The sequence below is a fragment of the Heterodontus francisci genome, chromosome 16 (genome assembly GCF_036365525.1).
Source record: "Heterodontus francisci isolate sHetFra1 chromosome 16, sHetFra1.hap1, whole genome shotgun sequence".
NCBI lineage: Eukaryota > Metazoa > Chordata > Chondrichthyes > Heterodontiformes > Heterodontidae > Heterodontus > Heterodontus francisci.
In genome coordinates, this window is record NC_090386.1 from 81390849 (window position 1) to 81416367 (window position 25519).

Below are 25519 nucleotides of genomic sequence, written 5' to 3' on the forward strand. Positions count from 1 at the left end.
ACTGTGCTATGTGCATTTCCATACTTCACATAGAAAGTAAATAGTCCCAATAAATATTGCAAAGACATGTTCATGAAAATTTCACTTTATTTTATGTTTTTGTTTAAAAAGAGTCCTCAAAACATGTGCAGTTAGACTCCCATCTGAACAACAAAAAATTGTTTTTGCCCTGCTGCACACATATCTAAAATGGGCTTTACCATTCACTGTATGGATGTAGAAACTGGAGGTATATTAAAAAGTTCTCACACCTTTAATACACGTGATTGAATGATTGGATCAGTTCATACAATTTAGCTTTTTGCTAAGACTCCTTACCAGGCAGGTTTATTCTGAAACACATTACTCAAGAGTCTGATTTATAAATGCTGTGTTTTGGGGAAACTCACTATGGCTATATTGAGTTCTTGTTCTTTAGTTTTGTACTGCATGGCCAGGATTTTCTGGGAAGAAGGTAAGTCCCGATGTCGGGGCCATATATGGGTCCCGAGCCAACATGGGCAAGCGACAGGACCACGACGGCAATCTTCCCGGTGGCGGCCTTTTAATTGTTCACCTCCAGACCCGCCATCCAATTAAGGATGGAAGCAAAACTCTCCACGCCGCTGGCCCAATCAGAGGGCCGACAGCTCTGCAGCCTCAGCAGCGCCACCAAAAGAGATGGCCACTGCTGATGCTGCAAGGAGAACAAACAAAGAACAAAGAAAATTACAGCACAGGAACAGGCCCTTCGGCCCTCCAAGCCTGCGCCGATCCAGATCCTCTATCTAAACCTGTCGCCTATTTTCTAAGGGTCTGTATCTCTTTTCTTCCTGCCCATTCATGTATCTGTCTAGATACATCCTAAAAGACGCCATCGTGCATGCATCTACCACCTCCGCTGGCAACGCGTTCCAGGCACCCACCACCCTCTGCGTAAAGAACGTTCCACGCATATCCCCCCTAAACTTTTCCCCTTTCACTTTGAACTTGTGTCCTCTAGTAATTGAATCCCCCACTCTGGGAAAAAGCCTCTTGCTATCCACCCTGTCTATACCTCTCATGATTTTGTACACCTCAATCAGGTCCCCCCTCAACCTCCGTCTTTCTAATGAAAATAATCCTAATCTACTCAACCTCTCTTCATAGCTAGTGCCCTCCATACCAGGCAACATCCTGGTGAACCTCCTCTGCACCCTCTCCAAAGCATCCACATCCTTTTGGTAATGTGGCGACCAGAACTGCACGCAGTATTCCAAATGTGGCCGAACCAAAGTCCTATACAACTGTAACATGACCTGCCAACTCTTGTACTCAATACCCCGTCCGATGAAGGAAAGCGTGCCGTATGCCTTCTTGACCACTCTATTTACCTGCGTTGCCACCTTCAGGGAACAGTGGACCTGAACACCCAAATCTCTCTGGACATCAATTTTCCCCAGGACTTTTCCATTTACTGTATAGTTCACTCTTGAATTGGATCTTCCAAAATGCATCACCTCGCATTTGCCCTGATTGAACTCCATCTGCCATTTCTCTGCCCAACTCTCCAATCTATCTATATTCTGCTGTAAACAGAGAACAAGAGGGCATCTCTATTTTGAGGCACCCTTGCAGGAGAGTTAGAAATTCTTTTTCTTGGCCAGGCAGGCAGCCCCTGGCGATTCGGTGGGTAAACCCTCCAGTGGTGGCATCAAGGCCATGGGGTTGACCTTTGCCACCTGGGGACCTATTAGGCCATGAAGCCTCCAGATGCGATGACCCCCTCCCCCCGCCCCACCAGGGAAACTGCTGGGAGACCTCCTCCATGCAGCTGGCGGCTTCCCCAAGCGGTGGAAAGCCACTCTGCAAAATGCTGGTGGCCTGGGGAAATGACCTTCATTTGATCCTTTAATGAGCTAAATTGGCTGCCTGCCTATGGTCCTTGGGCATCCTAGGCGCTGCCGTTCCTGCTGCTGATAAAATAGTCCAGCTGCGGGATTGTAACGGGGAGGCCTCCTGATTTCCTGATGTGGCTCGCTGGCATTTTACTGCCTCCCCCCCCCCCCCCGCACGCCCCCGCCCCCCCGTCCAGCTCACCACCCGGGGGTCGGTAAAATCTTACCCCATTTATCTTATCCACAATGTATGTATAGAAGGTGATCCTTTTTATTTAAAAAAAAAAGTCATAAGTTTATATTTTAGAATATCCAATTTAACTAAATAAGAACAGCTTTAAAAATAGGAGAAGGATTTAGTTTTTGGCAAAAATGTTCCTATTTTACATTCTACCATTTCTGGAGAAAATGGGATTGTATGGGGACCAGGAAAAAAAAAGTGATGTGTAAGGTAATTTGCTCTTAAAGGAGCAGGCATTCGGAAATATATGTATTCACATGACTATGCTGACTTAATTGAATACTCAATATGTGAACAAGAATTACACCATCCAATTTGAGAAATTGCTTTTAAATTAATTTTTATAGGCTCTTTTTTTTTAATTCATTCATGGGATGTGGGCATCTCTGGCTATGCCAGCATTTATTGCCCATTCCAAATTGCCCTTGAGAAGGTGGTGGTGAGCTGCCTTCTTGAACCGCTGCAGTCCGTGTGGGGTAGGTACACCCACAGTGCTGTTAGGAAGGGAGTTCCAGGATTTTGACCCAGCGACAGTGAAGGAACGGTGATATAGTTCCAAGTCAGGATGGTGTGTGACTTGGAGGGGAACTTGCAGGTGGTGATGTTCCCATGCATCTGCTGCTCTTGTCCTTTGAGGTGGTAGAGGTCGCAGGTTTGGAAGGTGCTGTCTAAGGAGCCTTGGTGTGTTACTGCAGTGCATCTTGTAGATGGTACACACTGCTGCCACTGTGCGTCTGTGGTGGAGGGTGTGAATGTTTGTGCATAGTGTGCCAGTCAAGCGGGCTGCTTTGTTCTGGATGGTGTCGAGCTTCTTGAGTGTTGTTGGAGCTGCACCCATCCAGGCAAGTGGAGCGTATTCCATCACACTCCTGACTTGTGCCTTGTAGATGGTGGACAGGCTTTGGGGAGTCAGGAGGTGAGTTACTCACCGCAGGATTCCTAGCCTCTGACCTGCTCTTGTAGCCACGATATTTATATGGCTACTCCAGTTCAGTCTCTGGTCAGTGGTAGCCCCTAGGATGTTGATAGTGGGGGATTCAGCGATGGTAATGCTATTGAATGTCAAGGGGAGATGGTTAGATTCTCTCTTGTTGGAGATGGTCTTTTCCTGGCACTTGTGTGGCACGAATGTTACTTGCCACTTAGCAGCCCAAGCCTGGATATTGTCCAGGTCTTGCTGCATTTCTTCACAGACTGCTTCAGTATGTGAGGGGTCACGAATGGTGCTGAACATTGTGCAATCATCAGCGAGCATCCCCACTTCTGACCTTATGACTGAAGGAAGGTCATTGATGAAGCAGCTAAAGATGGTTGGGCCTAGGACACTTTCCTGAGGAACTCCTGCAGTGATGTCCTGAAGCTCAGATGATTGGCCTCCAACAACCACAACCATTTCCCTTTGCGCTAGGTATGACTCCAACCAGCAGAGAGTTTTCCCCCCGATTCCCATTGACTCCAGTTTTGCCAGGGCTCCTTAATGCCATACACAGTCAAATGCTGCCTTGATGTCAAGGACAGTCACTCTCACCTCACCTCTAGAGTTCAGCTCTTTTGTCCATGTTTGAACCAAGGCTGTAATGAGGTCAGCAGCTGAGTGGCCCTGGCGGAACCCAAACTGAGCGTCACTGAGCAGGTTATTGCCAAGCAAGTGCCACTTGATGGCACTGTTGATGACACCTTACATCACTTTACTGATGATTGAGAGTAAGCTGATGGGGCGGTAATTGGCCGGGTTGGACTTGTCCTGCTTTTTGTGTACAGGACATACCTGGGCAATTTTCAACATTGCCGGGTAGATGCCAGTGTTGTAGCTATACTGGAACAGCTTGGCTAGGGGCACGGCAAGTTCTGGAGCACAGGTCTTCAGTACTATTGCCGGAATATTGTCAGGACCCATAGCTTTTGCAGTATCCAGTGCCTTCTTTCGTTTCTTGATATCACGCGGAGTGAATCCAATTGGCTGAAGTCTGGCATCTGTGATGCTGGGGACTTCAGGAGGGGCCGAGATGGATCATCAACTCGGCACTTCTGGCTGAAGATTGCTGCAAATGCTTCTGCCTTATCTTTCGCACTGATGTGCTGGGCTCCCCCATCATTGAGGATGGGGATATTTGTGGAGCGACCTCTTCCAGTTAGTTGTTTAATTGTCCACCACCATTCACGGCTGGATGTGGCATGACTGCAGAGCATCTGTTGGTTATGGGATCACTTAGCTCTGTTTATTGCATGCTGCTTATGCAGTTTGGCATGCAAGTAGTCCTGGGTTGTGGCTTCACCAGGTTGACACCTCATTTTGAGGTATGCCTGGTGCTGCTCCTGGCATGCCCTCCTGCACTCTTCATTGAACCAAGGTTGTTCTCCTGGCTTGATGGCAATGGTAGAGTGGGGGATATGCTGGGCCATGAGGTTACAGATTGTGGTTGAGTACAATTCTGCTGCTGCTGATGGCCCCCAGCGCCTCATGGATGCCCAGTTTTGCATTGCTAGATCTGTTCGAAATCTATCCCATTTAGCACGGTGGTAGTGCCACACAACACAATGGACGGTATCCTCAATGGGAAGGCGGAACTTCGTCTCCACAAGGACTGTGCGGTGGTCACTCGTACCAATACAATCATGGACAGAAGCATCTGCGGCCGGCAGATTACTGAGGACAAGGTCAAGTATGATTTTCCCTCGTGTTGGTTCCCTCACCACCTGCCGCAGATCCAGTCTAGCAGGTCTGTCCTTTAGTACTCGGCCAGCTCAGTCAGTAGTGGTGCTACCAAGCCACTCTTGGTGATGGACATTGAAGTCCCCCACCCAGAGTACATTTTGTGCCCTTGCCACCCTCAGTGCTTCTTCCAAGTGGTGTTCAACATGGAGGAGTACTGACTCATCAGCTGAGGGAGGGCGGTCGGTGGTAATCAGTAGGAGGTTACCTTGCCCATGTTTGACCTGATGCCATGAGACTTCATGGGGTCTGGAGTCGATGTTGAGGACTCCCAGGGCAACTTCCTCCATACTGTAGGCCACTGACCCGCCACCTCTGCTGGGTCTGTCCTGCCGGTGGGACAGGACATACCCAGGGATAGTGATTGCAGTGTCTAGGATATTGTCTGTAAGGTATGATTCCGTGCGTATGACTATGTCAGGCCGTTGCTTGACTAGTCTGTGGGACAGCTCTCCCATCTTTGGCACAAGCCCCCAGATGTTAGTAAGGAAGACTTGGCAGGGTCGACAGGGCTGGGTTTGCCATTGTCGTTTCCAGTGCCTAGGTTGATGCCGGATGGTCCGTCCGGTTTCATTCCTTTTTATTGACTTCGTAGCAGTTAGGTACAACTGAGTGGCTTGCTAGGCCATTTCAGAGGGCATGTAAGAGTTAACCATATTGCTGTGGATCTGGAGTCACATGTAGGCCAGACCAGGTAAGGACAGCAGATTTCCTTCCCTAAAGGACATTAGTGAACCAGATGGGATTTTACAACAATCGACAATGGTTTCATGGCCATCATTAGACTAGCTTTTAATTCCAGATTTATGAATTAAATTCAAATTCCACCTTCTGCTGTGGTGGGATTCAAACCCATGTCTCCACCTGGGTCTCTGGGTTACAAGTCCAGTGATAATACCACTACGCCACCGCCTCCCCTCATGGTGATTTAATGGTGCTTAAATCTAGATTTAGTACCTACAGAAAATGGGCTTTTGGATCATACCTTAACATGAAGTTGTTCACTCAGTAATTATAGAAATTTTGGTTACTGTGCATGGGACATTGCAGATCTGAAACTGATTGTTAACCAAAATTTATTGAAGTTTATCAAGATTATAAGGGAAAAAAAAAACTCTTGATGTGTAGCATATAACATTGACTTCCTGTTGAAAAGCAAATCTTATGTAAACCCTGAAAATTTAAAACTAGCAATGAAAGTAAGTTCACTATGTATGTAGTGTTATGGAATTTACTGATATATACATCTTATTTACTTGGATATTCTTTGGACAGTGGACCAACACCTGAAAACACAACCATTTTCTACATTGCTTTGTTTTCCACTTTTTTAATTAAAGTTAACAATTTGTTACTAATGTTTTACCTCTCTCCAAGGTGCTGAAAGTTAACACTCATAATTCTATACTTTCATATAGACCTTTATAGAAATAGATATTTATTTACTAATCTGGTTGATGCATTCAGTTACATTTAAATTATTTTAGATTACTTTTACAAAAAATACATTTTCCAAGAATACTACCACACAGGCTGACCTCAACGTTCCTACCCTTTCAATGTCATTTCTAGGCACCAGGAACACAAATAATTGCACGACAAGTGACGCCTACAATCATCAAACCAGTTTCTCAGCCACAGACGACGGTACAAGTGACAACTGCACTGCAGCGACCTCCAACTGTACAGGTAATGTTATAAACTAGGTTGTTTTAACTAAATGAATTGAGCAATTAATTCAATCTCATTGGAAACAAATGGGAGAGCAGTATTCAGAATTAGACTAGAAATGTCTACTGGGGGAGGGGTAGTTGTGAAGTAAGTTAATACCACAGAATACATGTAAAAAATTGTATTGTACAATGTGTTTGAGCAGTCTCAGTCCTAGAGTTTGATTGCATAGCACAGGACTAGTTATAGTTTGACAGTTTGTAAAAAAAAAAATGTTACTGGTGCAGAGAGGAAAGTCATTTGCAACATCACCTTTTGATCGGCAAGGGTATAAAAGAACATGGAGTTAAGATACAGATCAGCCATAGTTTCATTGAATAGTGGAACAGGCTTAAAGGGCTAAATGGCCTACTCCTGTTCCTGTGTTCCTATCCCACAGTTTATTTGTATTTTGTTTTAATTAAATGACGAGTGAATTTTTAAGTGTTTGAAATCCATAATATCAGTAGTAAGTGCGCCATTGAAATGTTAATACATGAAAGCATTCTGATGTGAATATGCTTTTTTGTCCCTTTACTATCTCAGCCTTGGATCAGTGGTACCACTGAATCAGAAGGTCATGGTTGTAAACCCCATTTCAGAGACTCGCATACAAAATCTAAATTGAAACTTGAGCGCAGTACTGAGGGAGCACTGTCAGAAGTGCCATCTTTCGGTTGAGGTTCAATCTGCCCTTTTGGATGGATGTAAAAAAGCCATGGTACTATTTGAAGAAGAATGGGAAAGTTCTTCCAGAGTCTGGCAATATGTCGCTAGCATCCAGTATCACTAAAACAGATGTTTTGGTAGTTAATCTGATTGCTGTTTGTGGGAGCTTGCTGAGTGCAAACTGACTGCCACCTTTCCCTACATTCCAACAGTGACTACACTTCAAAAGTGCTTCATTGGCTGTGAAGCACTTTGCGACATCCTGACGCCATGAATGGCATTTGATAAAGGCAAGTTCTTTATTTATTTATCTTACAGTCTCAGATCGTAATAAGTGGGGCAACATCCGCAGCTTCAATAGGGACAGCAACGACAGTTCAGCCTGGAACACCTCAGAGAACTGTACAGACATTGGCAGCAGCTGCAGGAGCTCCAACATCACAGATACTGCAACCCACTGCCTCAGCGGTAAGAATCAGCTGTTGATGTATGGCATGTAACCTATGTAGAAGTAGCCTAGTATAAAACTCAATGCAAACAGCTTTTCAAAACCTCATTTGCGAGGACAGAAACATTCACAGCTTTGACCTGTGAGAAATAAAATTCACATAGAACACATGTTCATAACTCTATCAAACACATTTTGACAATAGGGAGAATCAGAAATGATCACTTGGTTGCTACAATCTGGAAAGCAAATTCACATCTATGAAAAATACCTGATGAAAAACAACTTGCTCTCCATTGTAATGCAGTAGAACAAAAATATTTTAATCCATTATAGCATATAGCACCTTTGCCATGATCAAAACGTATTGCTAGATTTTAGATGATGGATCAATCCCTGAAGGGGTTGCAATCATACATTTAATAAAGGTTCCCAAATTAAGTGCAGACAGTATTTTAAACTGTGGATCTTTTTCACAGAATTGCATTTCCAAAAATGAAAGGCTACAAAACTATAAATTTTAATTCAATCTTTGGAAACTGTTCTGCCTGGTTCAGTGTAGTTGGAACTATTTTTTCAATTTCTAGGAGCGTAATTGATAGAGAAAACCTGAATCTCCATTTACAAATTAACTGATCTTCCAAAAGCCTTGGACTTCATTCAGAGAGCCCTCACTATGTATCTGTCTCTGTTTGTGCGCCTCTCCTTGGCTTAGCTTTCATTTAAAGTTCTTTCATGTTTATCATCTGCATCCTAGTACTCAACCTGATAATGAAGAAATATCAACTCCATTAAAGCAAATAGATTTATATTGTAACAAAAGCCCTCAAATTTGGCCTTGGTTATGTTTACGATCATTCTAGTCTTAATTTCTCACGTTTGAGAACACAAAGCTTTTAAGCCATTTTTAATATAGAAATTTTATCAATATTCATCTCTGAGGCAGGTGCACAGTATTTTATACATTGGATTTACATTGGTACAGTACAATATCATAATCTAGGATTTAGATTTTGAGTGCATTCAGCTCACTCCAAAGTTTGTATTTATCATATATAAGTTTTAATCAACAGCTGCTCAAAAATCATAAGTTTGCAAACTAGTTTTGAGGGATTTGAGAGGTACAAGGGCTTTATTTCTGTTATGTACTAAAATATGTTTACTGTAATAATCACTGTATTCCATTAGGTAGCAAAAGTTAGGACAGGAGAGTGTATTGGTAAAAAGGCAACCTTTTATAGATCCTTTGATATTGTGGCTAAGTTCATTCAGTGTATAAAATATTGGACACCTGTCTCTGAAATTCCATGAGTGATGAATTAATATGACAAAATGTGTTTTTCTTTTGATATCACATTGATTAAAAGCTTTTAAAAGCCTCGTGTTCTTCAGATGTCATTAGCAATTTAAGAATTATGGAATGGTAATTATGATATGGAAGAAGTGGCACTATTTACTTGTAATTAAATATTTACTGTTTTTTGTATTTTTCGGTTATACTTAAATATTTTGTTGCTTTAATAACTGATCCATCAGTTACTTTCATAGTTGATGCTGGAGAATTTTGAACAGTAACTTTCAAGTTCACACGAGGAATTATCTCATGTATCTGTAAGATCCATTGCTTCTGTGGTAGAATTACATGCATAAGACTATCCTTTCATGATTAATGTAGGTCAGTATGTCAGCCAAGTCCATTCAGCACTGGAAATCCAAAAATGATTAATGGTTGATGAGCTAAAGACATACAGCCATCTGCTGGCAGGCATTCAAATTGCATGTACAGAAAAAGATCCAAATTTGTGTCAACAGCAGCTACATACAAGCTGGACAGTTAGAAATACATTCCACCTAGAATAAATAGTTGTGAAGTCTATTGGTCGTATTTGGATGAGTAATGTTGTTAATGAGTAATGTGCATATGCAAGCCATAAACTACTGAATACAATTTGGCCTCTTATAATACCAAACGTAATAGCGGGTATATAAAGAACACATGTACAATTCTGCTATAGTGAGCATTGGAAGTCTTCCCTGATGCTCTTGTTCTTATTTTGATGACACTGATAAGCCACCCAAATGCTTGATTTAGAAAAGCCTTACCCATTAATGGATAATTCATTGCAGGCAGCAGTTATCTTATATCTATAGAGCACGTCATTACATTATATTTGCATTGGAAAAAACAATTATTTTTAGCACAACCCAGTACTATTTTCACATTCAGTGTACACAGTGGGACATAAGCCACATTAATTTGAGGGTGTACTTCCATACAAGCTGGATTTTCATCACTAGGGCTTTCATAATTTTCCTCACCATAATCTAAAGAGGTGGGGAGGGAACAAAATTGAAATCAGCAAATGCTCACATTTTTAAAATAAGTATGGAGTTTGTTTTTGACCTTCATTTGGAAAAAAAATTTAATTTTCTCTTCTCCATAATTTACTGATAAAATGTGGCTTTATTGTGGTTTTTGGATGGATTGTCATTAAAGCAGACCTCAAGTGATCAAATTGGTCCAATTACATCTAAATTAACAAGATAATTACAAGTTAATCTAGTACCACAATTTAACTTAGGTTGCTAAAAAGAATCTGATATCCTGTGTTTTATTAAAGGATTACATTTGCTTGCTACCACTAGAGAACATCCAGTACAGTCTGACAGCTGAAGATTAGACAGACTACAGCTCAGAAAATCCAGCAGTGCAGTAATTCTATAGCTGTGGAAATGGATGTGGGATTTCCTTTCTTCCCCGCACCCCCCCCACTCCCCTTTTAGGCCTGAGGTGAGGAGGAATTTCTTTACTCAGAGGGTGGTGAATCTTTGGAATTCTCTACCCCAGAGGGCAGTGGAGCTCAGTCATTGAGTATGTTCAAGACAGAGATCGATAGATTTCTAGATATTAAAGGCATCGAGAGATATGGGGATAGTGCGGGAAAATGGTGTTGAGGCAGAAGATCAGCCATGATCTAGTTGAATGGTGGAGCAGGCTTAAGGGGCCGAACAGCCTACTCCTACTCCTATTTCCTATGTTCCCTCCCCTCACAGTTTTCCTCTTGAATAATTCTAACAAAAATTGGTGTCTGGAATCAAAATGGTGTCTGAGAAAGAGAGAAAATAAAATTCCCATTGGAAAAACCTTTTATGAAGTTACTTTGAAGAAAACGACAAGAGGCAAGTAAAATGGTGAAAGTCTTGTTTAAGGTTTTGGGCCTGTGCAAGTAAACTGATGGGTAAGAAGTTGGGCACTAAATTAGCCTCAATATTCACAGTTGTTGGTGGTAGAAGAATGGTGGGGTTGTGGTGGGGTGTGCTGGTAAAAAATCATCCAGGGTTCCCGCTTGGGTGATTTCAGTACGTTTCTCCTCTCTAGCATTGACTGTCTCTGCACCTGCCTCAGCCCACCCTCTGATGAAACCTTCATGCATGCTTTTGTCACTTCACAATTCTGCTATTCCAGTGTTTTCCTGGCCAGACTCTTGGTTTCCATTGCTGATAAGTTTAGACTCATCCAAAACTCTTCATTCCAAATTCTAACCCACACCAAGTCCTGTTCACCCATCATCTCTGCTCACTGACCTACATTGTCTCCTGGTCCACCAAAATTTAAAAGTCCATCCTTGTGCTCAAATCCCTCCATGGCCTTGCCTCATTTTATCTCAGTAACCTCCTCCATTCCCAGAACTCTCCAAGATTTCTGCTTTACTCCAAATCTTGCTTCTTACCAATCCGCCACTCCCTTCATCCCACCATTGGCAGCAGTGCTTTCAGGTGTCTAGGCTGGAAGCTCTGGAATTCCCTTCCTAAACCTTTTTTCTCTCCATATTTTAAAAACCCTTCTTAAAATCAATCTCTTTCACCAACCTTTTAGTCACCCCTGATGTTGTTTTCATTGGCTTGGAGTCAGTTCTTGTTTGATTACACTTGCCTTGGAACATTTTCCTACATTAAAGGTGCTATATAAATGCAAGTTTTTGTTTGGCCTTGCTCATGAAGAATAGCCAATTGGATAAGGTACTAAAAGACTGCCAACAACTGGAATTATACCTGCAAGAGTCACTGCCTTCAAAATGATTAGGAACAAAAACTTATTTGCACAGTTAATTGATTTACCCAGCAAGTTAGAGATTTTCTGGTTTTTAAGTAAAATCCAAAGTGTTATGAAAATTATTACTTTATACTAGAACTGAACTTTCCCTTCTATTCCAGAAATAGTTTGTAGCAAGACACTGACTCCTGTGTGTATAAAATAAACTTTGAATAGAGAAGGTTTTTAATTATATGGTACAGTACCTTGCCCTCTATTGAATGCTTATAATATTTCACAGGAAACAATGGAAAATGTAAAGAAATGCAAGAACTTTCTGTCTACGCTGATCAAACTAGCTTCAAGTGGTAAACAGTCAACTGAAACAGCTGCCAATGTCAAAGAACTGGTGCAAAACCTCTTGGTGAGAAAGTGTACAAACATTTCAACATTAACTTAGCTTAATCAGAAAAGAAACTCAACTAAACTGTATTTGTCCTGGAAATGGGGAAGAGTGAGTAATAAAGAGGAAACAAAGAAAAAATCTTTACATAGAGATTTGTTCGAAAGGTTAGACCACCTTGTCATAGGGAGTAATTGTGGCAGAGATCACAGCATCTTTTAAGGGAAGAGCAAGGCAAAGGGATTATTTTTGAATCGCTCTAGCAAAGAGTGGCACAAACACTATGACAATTGGCTTCTTTCTGTTCTGTAAACTTCTATGCTTTTATGTATTATAGAGGGTACAGATCTCAAATTCTGAGAGATTTTAAGCGAAGTAATACATCCTACACAAACCATAGATGTATCAAACTTTTGATTAAATTTTCAGGTGAGATATTGAACCACTGTGGTTTTGCCTGAAATTTGGTTAATGGGCAGAAAGCAGAGAGTGGAAATAAATGGGTCATTCTCGTGTTGGCCGGCTGTGACTAGTGGGGTACTGTAGGGATCAGTGCTTGGGCCCTGGCTGTTCACAATATATGTCAATGATTTGGATGTGGGGACCAAATGTAATATTTCCAAGCTCGCGGATGACACAAAACTAGGTGGGAATATGTGTTGTGAGGAAGATGCAAAGCAGCTTCGAGGGGATTTAGACAGACTTAGTGAGTGGGCAAGAATGTGGCAGATGGAATATAATGTGGAAAAATGTGAGCTTATCCACTTTGGTAGGAGGAACGGATGTGCAGAGTATTTCTTAAATGGTAAGAGATTAGAAAGTGTAGATGTACAAAGGGACCTGGGTGTTCTTGTCAATAAGTCACTGAAAGCTAACATGTAGGTGCAGCAATCAATTAAGAAGGCTAATGGCATGTTAGCCTTTATTGCAAGAGGATTTGAGTACAGGAGTAGTGAAGTCTTGCTTCAATTGTATAGAAACTTGGTTCGACCACACCTGGAGTACTGTGTGCAGTTTTGGTCACCTTACCTTAGGAAGGATATTATTGCCATTGAGGGAGTGCAACGAAGGTTCACCAGCCTTGTTCCCGGGATGGCGGGACTATCCTATAAAGAGAGCTTGGAGAAACTGGGCCTGTATTCTCTAGAGTTTCGTAGAATGAGAGGTGATCTCATTGAAACCTACAAAATACTTAAAGGGATAGACAGGGTCAATGCAGGTAAGATGTCTCCCCTGGTTGGGGAGTCTAGAACCAGGGAACACAATTTCAAAATAAGGGGAAGTCACCTAGGTCAGAGATGAGGAAAAATTTCTTTACTCAGAGGGTTGTGAATCTTTGGAATTCTCTACCTCAGAGGGCTGTGGAAGCTCAGTCATTGAGTATGTTTAAAGCAGAGATTGACAGATTTCTAAATACCAATGACATAAAGGGATATGGCGATAGTGTGGGAAAAAGGCATTGAAGTGGAAGATCAGCCATGATCATATTGAATGGCGGGGCAGGCTTGATGGGCTAAATGGCCTACTCCTGCTCCTTTGTTCCTATGTTCCTAATACAGAAGCTTCACCACCATTTAAAAAATAATGTTGGAGCCCTAATTCTTAGCACTAAAGCTGTCTGTAATGTGCACAAAACAGATTCCAGCTGAGAATTGCTCCATCAGAGAACACTGTATATAGTTCAAATGAAACATGTCCAACAGTGTTTAAAAGCTACATTATTCAGGCTTGCAATTCATGCATTTCACTTAAAAATTTTAAAGGATTTTGAGTTTCTGAGCAAAATTCCTTTTGAAGGCTTTCAATTAACCGATTTTAAAAGTCCTATTTAAAAAGTATGTTGTATAAGAGTATATGTCAGAAGCCATTTCTCAACCTGATATTTTCAAAAAGATTGATATGTTGTTATTGGTGCAAGTGTAGATGCATAGATATAAAGCTGTACAGCAATAGAGCTGTTCATATGCACCGTATTGCCTAGCTCAAGAGGGTTCTTACCATTACATTTTCATAGTGGCAGTGCTAGTTCTTTTCCAGTGGGTACTAGATAAGAGCTGACCATTGTGCTTGTAATCTTTTCCCTACAGAACACAGCAAACAGTAGAAATGCAGTTCTTTAGGAGATTCCATAGTTAGGGGGACAGACAGGCATTTCTATAATCATCATGAGTCCCGCATGATTTGTTCCCTCCTTGCTGCCAGGGTAAAAGACATCACAGAGAGGTTGCAGAATATTCTGGAGGAAAGGAGCGAGCCAGAAGTTATGGTACATGTTGGTATCAACGACATAGAGAGAACAGGTATTGAGGTCCTATGGTCAGATTTTCAGGAGCTAGGAAGGAAGTTAAAAAGTAGGATTTCGAAGGTTGTAATCTCTGGATTATTCCCAGTCCCACATGCTAGTGAGAGTAGAACTAGGAAGATAGGGAGCATCAATGCGTGGCTTGAGGCATGGTGCAGGAGGGAGGGCTTTAGATTCTTTGGACATTGGGACCAGTTCTGAGTCAGGAGGCACCTGTTCAAAAGGGACAGGTTGCACCTCAACAGGATGGGACTAATGTGCTTGCAGAGACATAGGACATAGGAAGATAGGAACAGGAGTAGATTCACTAGTGTGATTGGGGAGAGTTTAAACTAAATTGACAGGGGGGATGGGCACCAATACATAGAAGCAGAAAAGAGGAATAACGTGCATAAAGGAGTGAGAGTGTTAGTACTAGAGACGGAAGTTGTAGCGTATTCGATACGAGCAGACTAAGAAGGACTACACGGAATACAAAGACAGGTTTACGATGAATGTATGTAAATGCACAAAGTGTGGTGAATAAGGTTGGTGAGCTACAAGCACAACTAGTTGTGTGGGAATCTGATGTAGCAGCAAGAACAGAAACACAGTTTAAAAATGGTGAGGGCTGGGTCCTTAATAATCAAGGATGCAAAGTGTTCAGAAACCATATGGATGGAAAAATGGGAGGTTGGGTGGCAGTACTGATTAGGGAAGACATTGTAGTGTTGGAAAGGGAGGATGTCCTTGAGGGGACAAGACAGAACCATGGGCAGAATTTTATGGGCGCCCTTGGGACGAGAATGAAGGCGGGTGGGGGGTGGGCAATAAAGTTAAGGTGGGAGACGGAGTGCCTGTTGCCTTCCTGATGCCTTCCAGTTTAGTCTGGGGCAGGGAGGGTCGAAGATGGTCTTCCCGCCCCAGGTCAGGCCTCTTCCCGACTCCACCTCAATTTATTAGAAGGCGGAGGGGCACAATACTGTGTTGAGACACCACCAGGTAAAACCTGGCAGTCCTCCTAGCGTGGTCGGGTGGTGTCCCTCCTTAGGGGGCAATTCAGGCCCTCTCCCCTGGTGGTGATTGCCACCTCCCCACCCTGTCACTAAAACCCCTGCCCCCTTTCCCCCCAACCCAAATCCCATCGCCGGAGCCTGCCTGAATGGCCCAGCGACCCTGACCCCACTCACCTTTCTCGAGGTCTCCAGACATCTTTGTACTGCAGGGCCTCCTACAAGGCTGGTGAAAGCTGAAACGAAGAATGATTTCAAAAGTAAATTGGATAGGCACTTGAGGGGAATAAACTTGCAGGGCTACGGGGAATAGAGCGGGGGATGGGACTGATTGGAAAGCTCTACACAGAGTGGATAGATGGGCCAACTGGCCTCTTTCTGTGCCGTAATGACTTTATGTTTCTTAATCATACTGAATGGAACTCAAGTTTTGTTTTCCTCTTTCTCACAGGATGGCAAAATTGAAGCAGAAGACTTCACTAGCCGGTTATATAGGGAGCTCAACTCCTCACCTCAACCTTATCTTGTGCCTTTCCTGAAGGTAATTAATCATTTGTCTTGGAGTGGTACAATATTTGTTATTTTTGGATGAGGTAGTTATGACTGTTTTTGCTTTCCTCCTGGTAAATGATCTTTGTGTAGGAATAAAACCAGTTTGAAAATACTAGTGTTCTGGAAATGCATTTGCTTTAGTGAACTATTATTGAGTATACTTTATACTCTTTAAAAAAAAAAAAATTCTTGAGACAGGCAGTTGAGATTTTATTCATTGCTCAGAACAAAATCTTTTCCCACCCCACTCTCTTGGAGAATGAGGATGTTAATTATAAAATAAACTGCATTAATTTATTTTACTCTTTTCAGTTAGATTCCTTTCAAGAATTGTGGTTAAAATCCGTTTGCTAATTTCACTGAAAAGATCATCAAATTTTGCACTGGCCAAAATGGTCTGGCTGATGGACTTTGAAAAAAACAACCATCTTGGGTACACAGTAGACATGACAGACGATTTTCACTTTCAATGTTCTTTCCCCTGCCTCCCCCAAAAGAACATATGGAGTGAAACTGATGCTTTAGAAATTGTCTTTAGCCAGTCCTGTTTCCAGAGTACCAGGAAACTAGCAATCAGTAAATAGTTGAGTTGGTTTTAACAATGTGTCCAGAAGTTGACAGCATTTTAAAATGGATGATCCAATTAGTACAAATTCAGTTACACAAAGCAAAGTAATTTGTAAATTCATAATAAGATGAGCACAAATGTTTACTCTTCTGTGTTTTCCCAGCGGAGTTTGCCAGCCTTGCGCCAACTCACTCAAGACTCGCAAGCTTTTATTCAGCAAAGTCAACAACAATCCTCAACTCAGACTACAACAGCGTTGACAGCAGTGGTACTAGGAAATACTATTCAACAGCGACCTGTAGTGCGGACAACTACCGCTACAGCTACAGTAACTAGCACCCTCCAACATCCTGTGCTAAGTTTAGCACAACCTGGACAGTCTGTGCAAGCTGGCAAGGTAGGACAAATTAACACAGCTGTCACATGAAGACCATCTATAACATCTATGCACTTAGCATGTCTCAAGCATCCTTATTACCATATCTTGGGCTGAATTTTACCGCCCCCCCCCCCGATGTTGGGGGTTGTGCCAGGTGGGGTGGGGTGGGCGAGGTGCCGGAAAATGCCTCCAGAAGAGGCCCACCATGGGCCTTGAAGCCGGGAAGGCCCGGCCCCATATTGCCAGTGGCGGCAAGTTGACGGGACCAAAATTTAAATATGTTAATAATTGCTCATTAATGACTTAATGCCTTACTTGCTGCTGCCGGCCGTCCCGCTTCGATATTCCGGTCGATTGCTGGGACTGGAGATCCAATGCAGGGCGCAGGTGGGGAGCGGGGAGGAGGTATGTTTTCAGGGCAGGAAGGTGGGAGTGGGCTCAAACTAATGTGATTGGTGGAGGAGGTGGTGGGAAGGGGTAAAGTTAAAAGTTTGTGAACTTTGGTGGGGGAAGGTCAGGTAGACAAGGTAAGTATTTTGGCGTGGGACAGGGCACGGAATGAGTGTATTGTTATTGGGGGTTGGGGGAGGGGCTGGAAACATGTATGTAATTTTAAAAAATCAATTTAATTGAACTTTCCCTTTTAAAACATTTAAATGTAAGGGCTGGAAGCCCTTTAAAAATGGTGCTGGACGCCATTACCAGGGACGATTGCCCGCCCCCTCCACATCATCGGGGAGGGGTGCAGTCCGTCCTGGCCATGTAAATGAGCTGTCGCGTATAATATCACGGTGGCTCTGTGGAGCAAAACATGCGTGTGCAGGCCAGCTGCGGTGGCAAAATAAAATCCAGTCCCTTGTTTAGAGCTGCGAGTTAGAGGCAGCCTCAGACAGATTTTCTGAATAAACTCTTCCATCAGCATGAACTTGTAGTTGAGCAACCTTTTTTTTTACTTGGTTCTTGTGATGTGAGGTCACTGGCAAGGCCAGCATTTAATGCCCATCCCTGATTGCCCTTGAGCCAGTGGTGGTGAGCTGCCTTCTTGAACCACTGCAATCCATGTAATGTAGCTACTCCCACAGTGATTTTTGGGAGGAATGACGATATAGTTCTAAGTCAAAATGGTGTGTGACTTGGGGGGAACTTGCAGGGCGTGGTGTTCCCATGCATTTGCTGCCTGTATTCTCGGTGGTAGAGGTCACGCGCTTGGAAGGGATTGTCGACAATGCCTTGACAAGTTGTTGCAGTGCATCTTCTGAATGGTACGCACTGCTGCTTCTGTCCGCCAGTGGTGGATGGGTTGCCGATCAATCGGGTTGCTTTGTCTTGGATAGTGTTGGAGCTTCTTGAGTGTTGTTGGAGCCACAGCCATCCAGGTGTGGGGAATATTGCATCACACAACTAACTTGTCCATGGAGATGGTAGTCAGGGTTTGGGGAGTCAGGAGGTGTGTTATTCCCAGCCTCTAACCTGCTCTTGTAGCTGCAGTATTTATATGGTTGGTTCTGTAAATTTTAAGGTCAGTATGTAGAACACAGTCAGCAGCACTCCATTTATGCTGTCATTGGGTGAGAGAACATTTTATTTTAGACCATAATATAGGAATGAGAGATCTGTGGCATTTCTCTTTAGTTTACTGCCTGATAGACTGTCATCCTAAACTGTATTTTAAGATTACTTATGCAATTAAATAAATATCATTTTTAATATACAAACTTTGTGCAAAATCTTTTAAATTGCCTAAATACTAGATTGTTAGAAGAATGTTGTGTAAAGTGTTTAATTACCTTAATTGTAGCCATTGTTTTTAAATCTTATTGTTTAGGAATAAGCATCCTGGCTCTATTTTTTTAAAATTGACAGTGTTTAATGTCTCAATGCAAAATTAAAGCATTACTGACCACTATTTGGTAAACTGTTTTGGGGATATAGTTGGAACATCATTATTTACATTATTGTGCACAATCACATGACCAACACTTCACAGAATATTAGATTTTCTTTTATTCATTCATGGGATGTGAACATTGCTGGCAACGCCAACATTTATTGTTCATCCCTAATTTTCCTTGAGAAGATGCTAGTGAGCTGTCTTCTTGAATACAGGAATAGTTTCTTTGGCCATTTCAGACGGCAGTTAAGAGTCAACCACATAGCTGTAGGTCTGAAATCACAATATAGGCCAGATCAGGGAACGATATCCTTCCTTAATGGACCCAGATGGGTTTTTATGGTAAGTTACATAGCTGTTTCAAGCTTTTTATTCCAGAGTTATTGAATTGAATTTGAATGGGATTTGACCTCATGTCTCCAGATCATTAATCCAAGCCTCTGGATTATCAGTGCAGTAACATAACCGCTACTCAAGCTGTCCATGAAGTTTATGACTTACATCGTTTTGGATAGAGAGTTAGAGCAAGCACATCCTCAAAGATATTTTTTGAGTAAAAACAAAGTCATTTTGATAAATCCTAGTGTATAAGACAGAATGTTGCCACTTTGTTCCGGGTCACCGCTTGTCTGATTACTTGATGGAATCAAAGGAGATGTTTTTTGTTCCTGCTGTATACTGAATTTGGCAAGACATTGTAGTCTTTAGTTTGTAATGTGCAGTGCAGTAACTCATTTCACAAAATGGTAAGTGTGTTTTTAAAAAAAATTATCCTGTTGAATTTCATACTTCCATTACTGAGCAGACTTAAGATGGAGCTAGGATAAATTCAGAGAGAGTCACTTCTAAAGGCATAAATGGTGGTGGTGCATGCCATTTGTAATATTTCACATTGAAACTATGTTTAAAAACAGTTTTTAAAATGCTTCAAACCAGAATGATCCCCATACCTGGTGTGGGAACACAGAACACAATTGCAATAGTAGAACACAGAATTTATTCAGAAAGAAGTCCGATTCATTCAGAATGTCACTTCAGCTATTCAGCTCCTGTACGCTAAAAAAATTCATAATTGTTAGCCTTGTATCCATTTTTGTAAACTTGGTTTTATTAATTTTGGTATTGCATCTTCTAAACAATGGTGATATTTTGAGTAGTTGCTGGAGACTATCAAGACCATCCAACATTTTTTTTACTGTTTATTTAGACTTCAGTTTGAACTAATGAGTGTATTTGCCTTCAGGTTGTTCAACAGCAGCAAGGAACAATGGTCAGACCACAGGTAACACTGACACAAACGCCCATGGTGACGCTTCGGCAACCTCAGAACCGCATCATGTTAACTGGTCCTTCACAGGTGCAATTGAAGCAACTTCAGACAGGTAAATATGAATGTTTTTAAACCTCCTTAAAATAGTAAATGTAAACATCAGAACTACAAATCAATAGACCTGTTTGCTTAGATACCAATCAATGTTCAGTATCTATTTTTCTTTGCCCTACCCCTCTTTTAAAAAAAAAAATCCTTGTTGAAGCCAGTAATTGAATATTTTTGTTCAAAGTTTTATTAAAGAAACACTTTCAAAATGGTAAAAATTAAATAGTAAGAACACACCAGCTGAAGTGTAGCATTGAAACTAAGTCAGAAAAATATAGACCTATCATTAAAACAAATTGACTTATTGTGGCTTTGCAGACGGGGAGTGGAGGTAGTATTCAGGAGAAAAGGTAGAGGTAATTGGACCAGATGTTATTCAGCCCAATTTTAAAGTCATAGATTTTGTTCTTAACTTTTAATATAGTAGCTTGGAAAAACATGACAGTTTGGGAAACAAAGAAGGATATAGTTGGTTGTAACATAGGAGTTTCTCTGTAATACAGGATGAGGAGGAGGTGGGATATACAGAACTGGTGTGCTACAGCAAATTGGCAAGAGTATGTAATTACAGTGTGACAAGTCTGCATAGGTAGTTTCAATTCAAAAAGTATTGATAAGGGATGTACAATGGAAAAGCAAGCAGGCATATACTTAAGACAGGAAATAGGAGCAGGAGTAGAGCATACAGCCATCGAGACTGCTGCACTGTCCAATAAGATGATGGCTTATCTTCTACATCGACTCCACTTTTCCTGCGCTACCCATGATTCCCTTCGTGTCCAAACATCTATTGATCTCAGTCTTGAATGTACTCAATCACTGAGCACTCACAGCCCTCTGGGGTAGAAAATTCCAAAGGTTCACAACTCTAACTTGATACAGAATTACTTTTAAAGTGCAGAATGAATCCAGTAGCCATCAAACTTTAATTTGTATATGCCTCCCCCACCTCACACCACCACCTCCATCTTGGGGGAACTTGGGATTCTTGTAACACTCAGCCTGCAGTAGTCTTGATTTTGATGATCCAAAGTACATTTTTGTGATAAAATTTTTGCTGTTATTTTAAAAGCTAATAGGAAGTCAAATCAGCTGCCTACATCACACAAATTCATTGAATGAAATTTAAGGTTATTATACAATCCACTTTAAATTAAGCCCCATAAATTGTAGATCCAAAAATAAGAATGATTTAATATAAAATATTGGAATGCTCCATAATCTTCAGACCACCACTTATTTATCGGAGCGATTTTTGGTTGAGTATGGATTATTTTTTATTTTTATAGAAGTTATTTTCTACATTTAATGTTCTACCTTTCTGAACTCTCGAGCAGTGCAAAGAGAAATTTAGTATGAATATGTTAAGTGTTCATACAGGAACAGCACCAATCGGAAATGTACCCTAATTATTGATTGCATAGCATTAACATTTATACTAAGAAAGTAAAAAGACAGTCAGGAAATACAGCAGGCTGAAAGACTATAATAAATAAAAACAAAGTGCTGGAAATACACAGCACGTTTGGCAGCATCTGTGGAGAGAGAAACCGGGTTAACATTTCTATGACCCTTTCATCAGAACTGGCAAAGGTTAGAAATGTTAGAACGGGGGGAGAGGGAAGAAGAAAAAAAAGGGAAGATCTGTGATAGGGCGGAAGGCAGGAGAGATTAAATAACCGAGATGTCATAGAACAAAAGGCAAAGGGAGTAGTAATAGCTGTTATAAAAGACAAAGCATTTGTCCAGAGAGAGTTGTGATGGCAGAATAATGAATATCTCTGTCCAAAAGCAAAAACATGAAAAACAAGTTTAAGACTAGTACATGGTTTAAAAAAAAGCAAAATGGTGGTAATGGTCTGAAGTTGTTGAACTCAATGTTGAGTTCAGAGGGCTGTAGAGTACCTAATTGGAAGATAAGGTAACATTCCTAAGACTAATTGTACTTGCTGACTTAAAGATAGTATACACAAACATTTGGGTGCAAAATTGTTGACAATGTTTTTTCAGAGACTGTTGAAAGTGGACGGTCTTCTGTTGTCTTTTCCTGTTTACATGAACGTTGTTGGTAATGTAGCAATTATTTTAGCATGACAGTTAAGACTATTCTGAGCATACAATCCACTGAAGGAAGTGCCTTATCCACTTCTTTCTGCATTGTCTGATCATAGTCAGAGCACTGACTTCCCTTCCTACTGCTGCACAATTAACCCATCCTGGGCCCTCATCCCTTCCTCCTTTACATGTTTACCCTTCATAACACCATTGTAGAAATGGGATCATCTTCCATGTCTACATTGACACCCAGCTCTCTCTACCACCTCTCCTTCTCTATTACCTCTGTGCTATCGGATTGATTACTGACATCCAGCCTTGGATAGGTCACGGTTTTCTCCAGCTAAACATTGGGAAGACAAAAATGATTGTTTTCTGACACTAACTCCACACCTTCTGCCCCACCATCATGTTAAACCAGATTTTTCACAACCTATTCCACTCTGTTTCTTGTTCAACATAAACATTACCTGGTTCCACCTTTGTAAGATCACCTGCCTCCTCACCGTCTCAGCCTATCTAATGCAAAAACCCTCATTCTTGCTTTTGTTACCTTCACAGTTAGTTATTCTAATAGCACTGTCTGGCCTTCTGTAAATTTCACCTTATCCTATCCTGCAACAAGGTCTCCTAACCTATCACCATCCTTGTCAAAGCTGGCTGTGAATGAGGTGTCATAACATCATGATCCTAGATACTGCCCTAAATCATAAAATGTTCACACTAAAGTACATCTAACTGTATATCAGTAATTCTGATTACATGAATATTGGCATAATGAAACAAGTAGGTTTTAGCACTTCTTTCAGTTACATTTTTTGCAAATGTCTATGGAGATCTTTTCTAACTAAAATAAATGAGGGTGTTTGCTTATTGAGGAGCTTCTATTATTAACACGATAATATTTAAAGGTACTTCATTAAATAATGGACCGAGTGGTAAAAATGTCCTTTCCTGCCACAAGAACGATATTACAGTCGTCATCCTCAAATAGACAGAGCTTATATATAGTTTGTTGTGCATTGTGTCTGTGAGTTAGAGAACCAGGCTTAAAAATTGCTGTTACAAGTAAAATACTGTGACCTACTGAGCTAGAGAAAGTTACTGGATACAACTGTTTAACATAACTTTCTCCATAATTTTACAGTTCCCGTTATGAAACAGACTGTGATGCCAGGAAATAAAGCTGGTTTGACTTATTCAGTCCAGACTTCTGTTGTTCAAAAAAACAAACTTAAAGAAGCAGCAGCAAGTGGCTCTTTCAGGTGAGCTGTTTAAGCAAAACCACAGAAAGGAACGAATATTACTTAAAATGGAAAATAGTCATATTAAAAACTTGAGACTTTATTCCAAAAATAGGATTGATTATGTATATCACTTAACTAGCAGTGAATCAATATTTATCCATCATAAAAACCCATATGACAAAGCACCTTTTTAAAAAAAAACACCTCACCCCAACTGCCGTTCTTTCTAATAAACTTTACTTCATTTATGATTTATGGCCTTTATCAGGTTACTTAGATCTTTTGACCAAGAATACCCAATCTTCTGTATCCAGATGCTCAACATGTGTATGAGGGGAATTAGTACATTTCAACTTACCTTGACAGCTAAACCAAGATTGTAAGAGCAGGGGACACCATACACCGAGCAATGGCAGAAGTGAGTTGTTTCCTGTTAGGAAGCAAAAAATAGGCTCATTTATTTTTTGTTCTTGTGGCTTGGGCATTTCTGGCAAGGCCACATGCATTGCCTGTCTCTCTATTATGCTGAGAAGTTGTGTTGGCCTTCTCCTAGAAGCATTACTGCCTCTGTAATGTTGGTGCTCGATAGTGGTGTAAGGGAGGGAATTATCCAGCATGTGTCTCAGAACCTACTGATGTGGTGATCCTGAAAGCAGGTTGGCAGCACTGTTGACCAAGGACAATCTAAATGGGGAACTCTTCCTTCTTCCTGAACCAAATAAATGTAGTTCTAACAAATCTATACGTCTTAGTCCAGTATTAAATGAGCATTTGCAGATTGCTAGAATGCAGATTACTTCTTATAATGACATTAATGTGTAGATGTGAATTTTTCTAGGGATGATGATGATATTAATGATGTGGCATCCATGGCTGGAGTTAACCTTTCTGAAGAAAGTGCACGCATTTTGGCAACAAATTCAGAACTGGTGGGCACTCTAACAAGATCGTGTAAAGATGAAGCATTCCTGTTTGCTGCACCATTGCACAGAAGAATGTTAGAAATAGGTAAAGAGATATCTACCCATTCTCACAGTATGGATACCTTCTTATGCAAACTTTGTGAAGGAACCAATGTAGCAGGGAATCTTTTTAAAACATTGGCCTATTTCAAACTTTCTTTTATTCATTCACGGGATGTAAGTGTCGCTGGCAAGACCAGAATTTATTACCCATCCCTAAATGCTGTCAAAAAGGTGCTGGTGAGTCGCCTTCTTGAAACGCTGCAGTTCGTGTGATGAAGGTACTGGTAGAGAGTTTCGGGATTTTGACCCAGCGATGATGAAGGAATGGGGATATGTTTCACCGACGCACAGTGTGTGTACCATCTACAAGATGCACTGCAGCAACTCACAAGGCTCCTTCAACAGCACCTTCCACACCCAGGACCTCTACCACCTAGAAGGACAAGTGCAGCAGATGCATGGGAACACTACCACCTGCAAATTCCCCTCCAAGCCACACACCATCCTGACTTGGAACTATATCGCCGTTCCTTCACTGTTGTTGGGTCAAAATGCTGTAACACCCTTCCTAACAGCACTGTTGTTGTACACCCCAAGGACTGCAGCGGTTCAAGAAGCTCACCACCACCTTCTCAAGGGCAATTAGGGATGGGCAATAAATGCTGGCCTAGCCAGCGACACCCACATTCCCCGAACGAAAAAAAAGTTAGGGTGGTGTGTGACTTGGAGGTGGTGATGTTCCCATGCGCTTGCTGCTCTTGTCCTTTTAGGTGTAAAGGTCACAGATTAGGAAGTGCTAGTGAAGAAATGCTTGAAAGTATCTCTAAGGAAAGTTTTTGACATTCTTAATTGCAGGAAGAAACTAAAAATACAAAAGTTAAGAAATGGAACCATAAGTAAGGTTACATCTTAATCAGCTAACAGTGTTGCCCAACAAAAATTGCTGACTAGCCACAGGTTTGGCAATGGCAATGCCGTTTTAGCCATATGCACCAATTTTAGTAGAAAACACCTTAGGTACACTTACACAATACAGTTAACTGTACTTCAGATGTGTATATTTACTTAACAAACATCTACCATCATTCAGTAACCAAGGAAATAAAGCACTCAATGA

At 41.4% G+C, this 25519-nt stretch overlaps 1 protein-coding gene across 2 annotated transcripts in view; it reads left to right on the forward strand.

Moving 5' to 3' along the window:
- Positions 1-25519, forward strand: part of taf4a (TAF4A RNA polymerase II, TATA box binding protein (TBP)-associated factor) — a 78645-nt gene that overhangs the window by 43221 nt on the left and 9905 nt on the right. For both annotated transcript variants that reach the window (XR_010976582.1, XM_068048462.1), the window contains exons 3-10: positions 6383-6499; positions 7508-7657; positions 11972-12094; positions 15819-15908; positions 16651-16884; positions 20001-20139; positions 23338-23455; positions 24276-24445. Coding sequence is in view for 1 of the 2 variants with exons in the window: in XM_068048462.1 (XP_067904563.1) it covers positions 6383-6499; positions 7508-7657; positions 11972-12094; positions 15819-15908; positions 16651-16884; positions 20001-20139; positions 23338-23455; positions 24276-24445 (1141 nt within the window). In the remaining variant the exon portion in view is untranslated. The remainder of the gene's footprint in view (positions 1-6382; positions 6500-7507; positions 7658-11971; positions 12095-15818; positions 15909-16650; positions 16885-20000; positions 20140-23337; positions 23456-24275; positions 24446-25519) is intronic.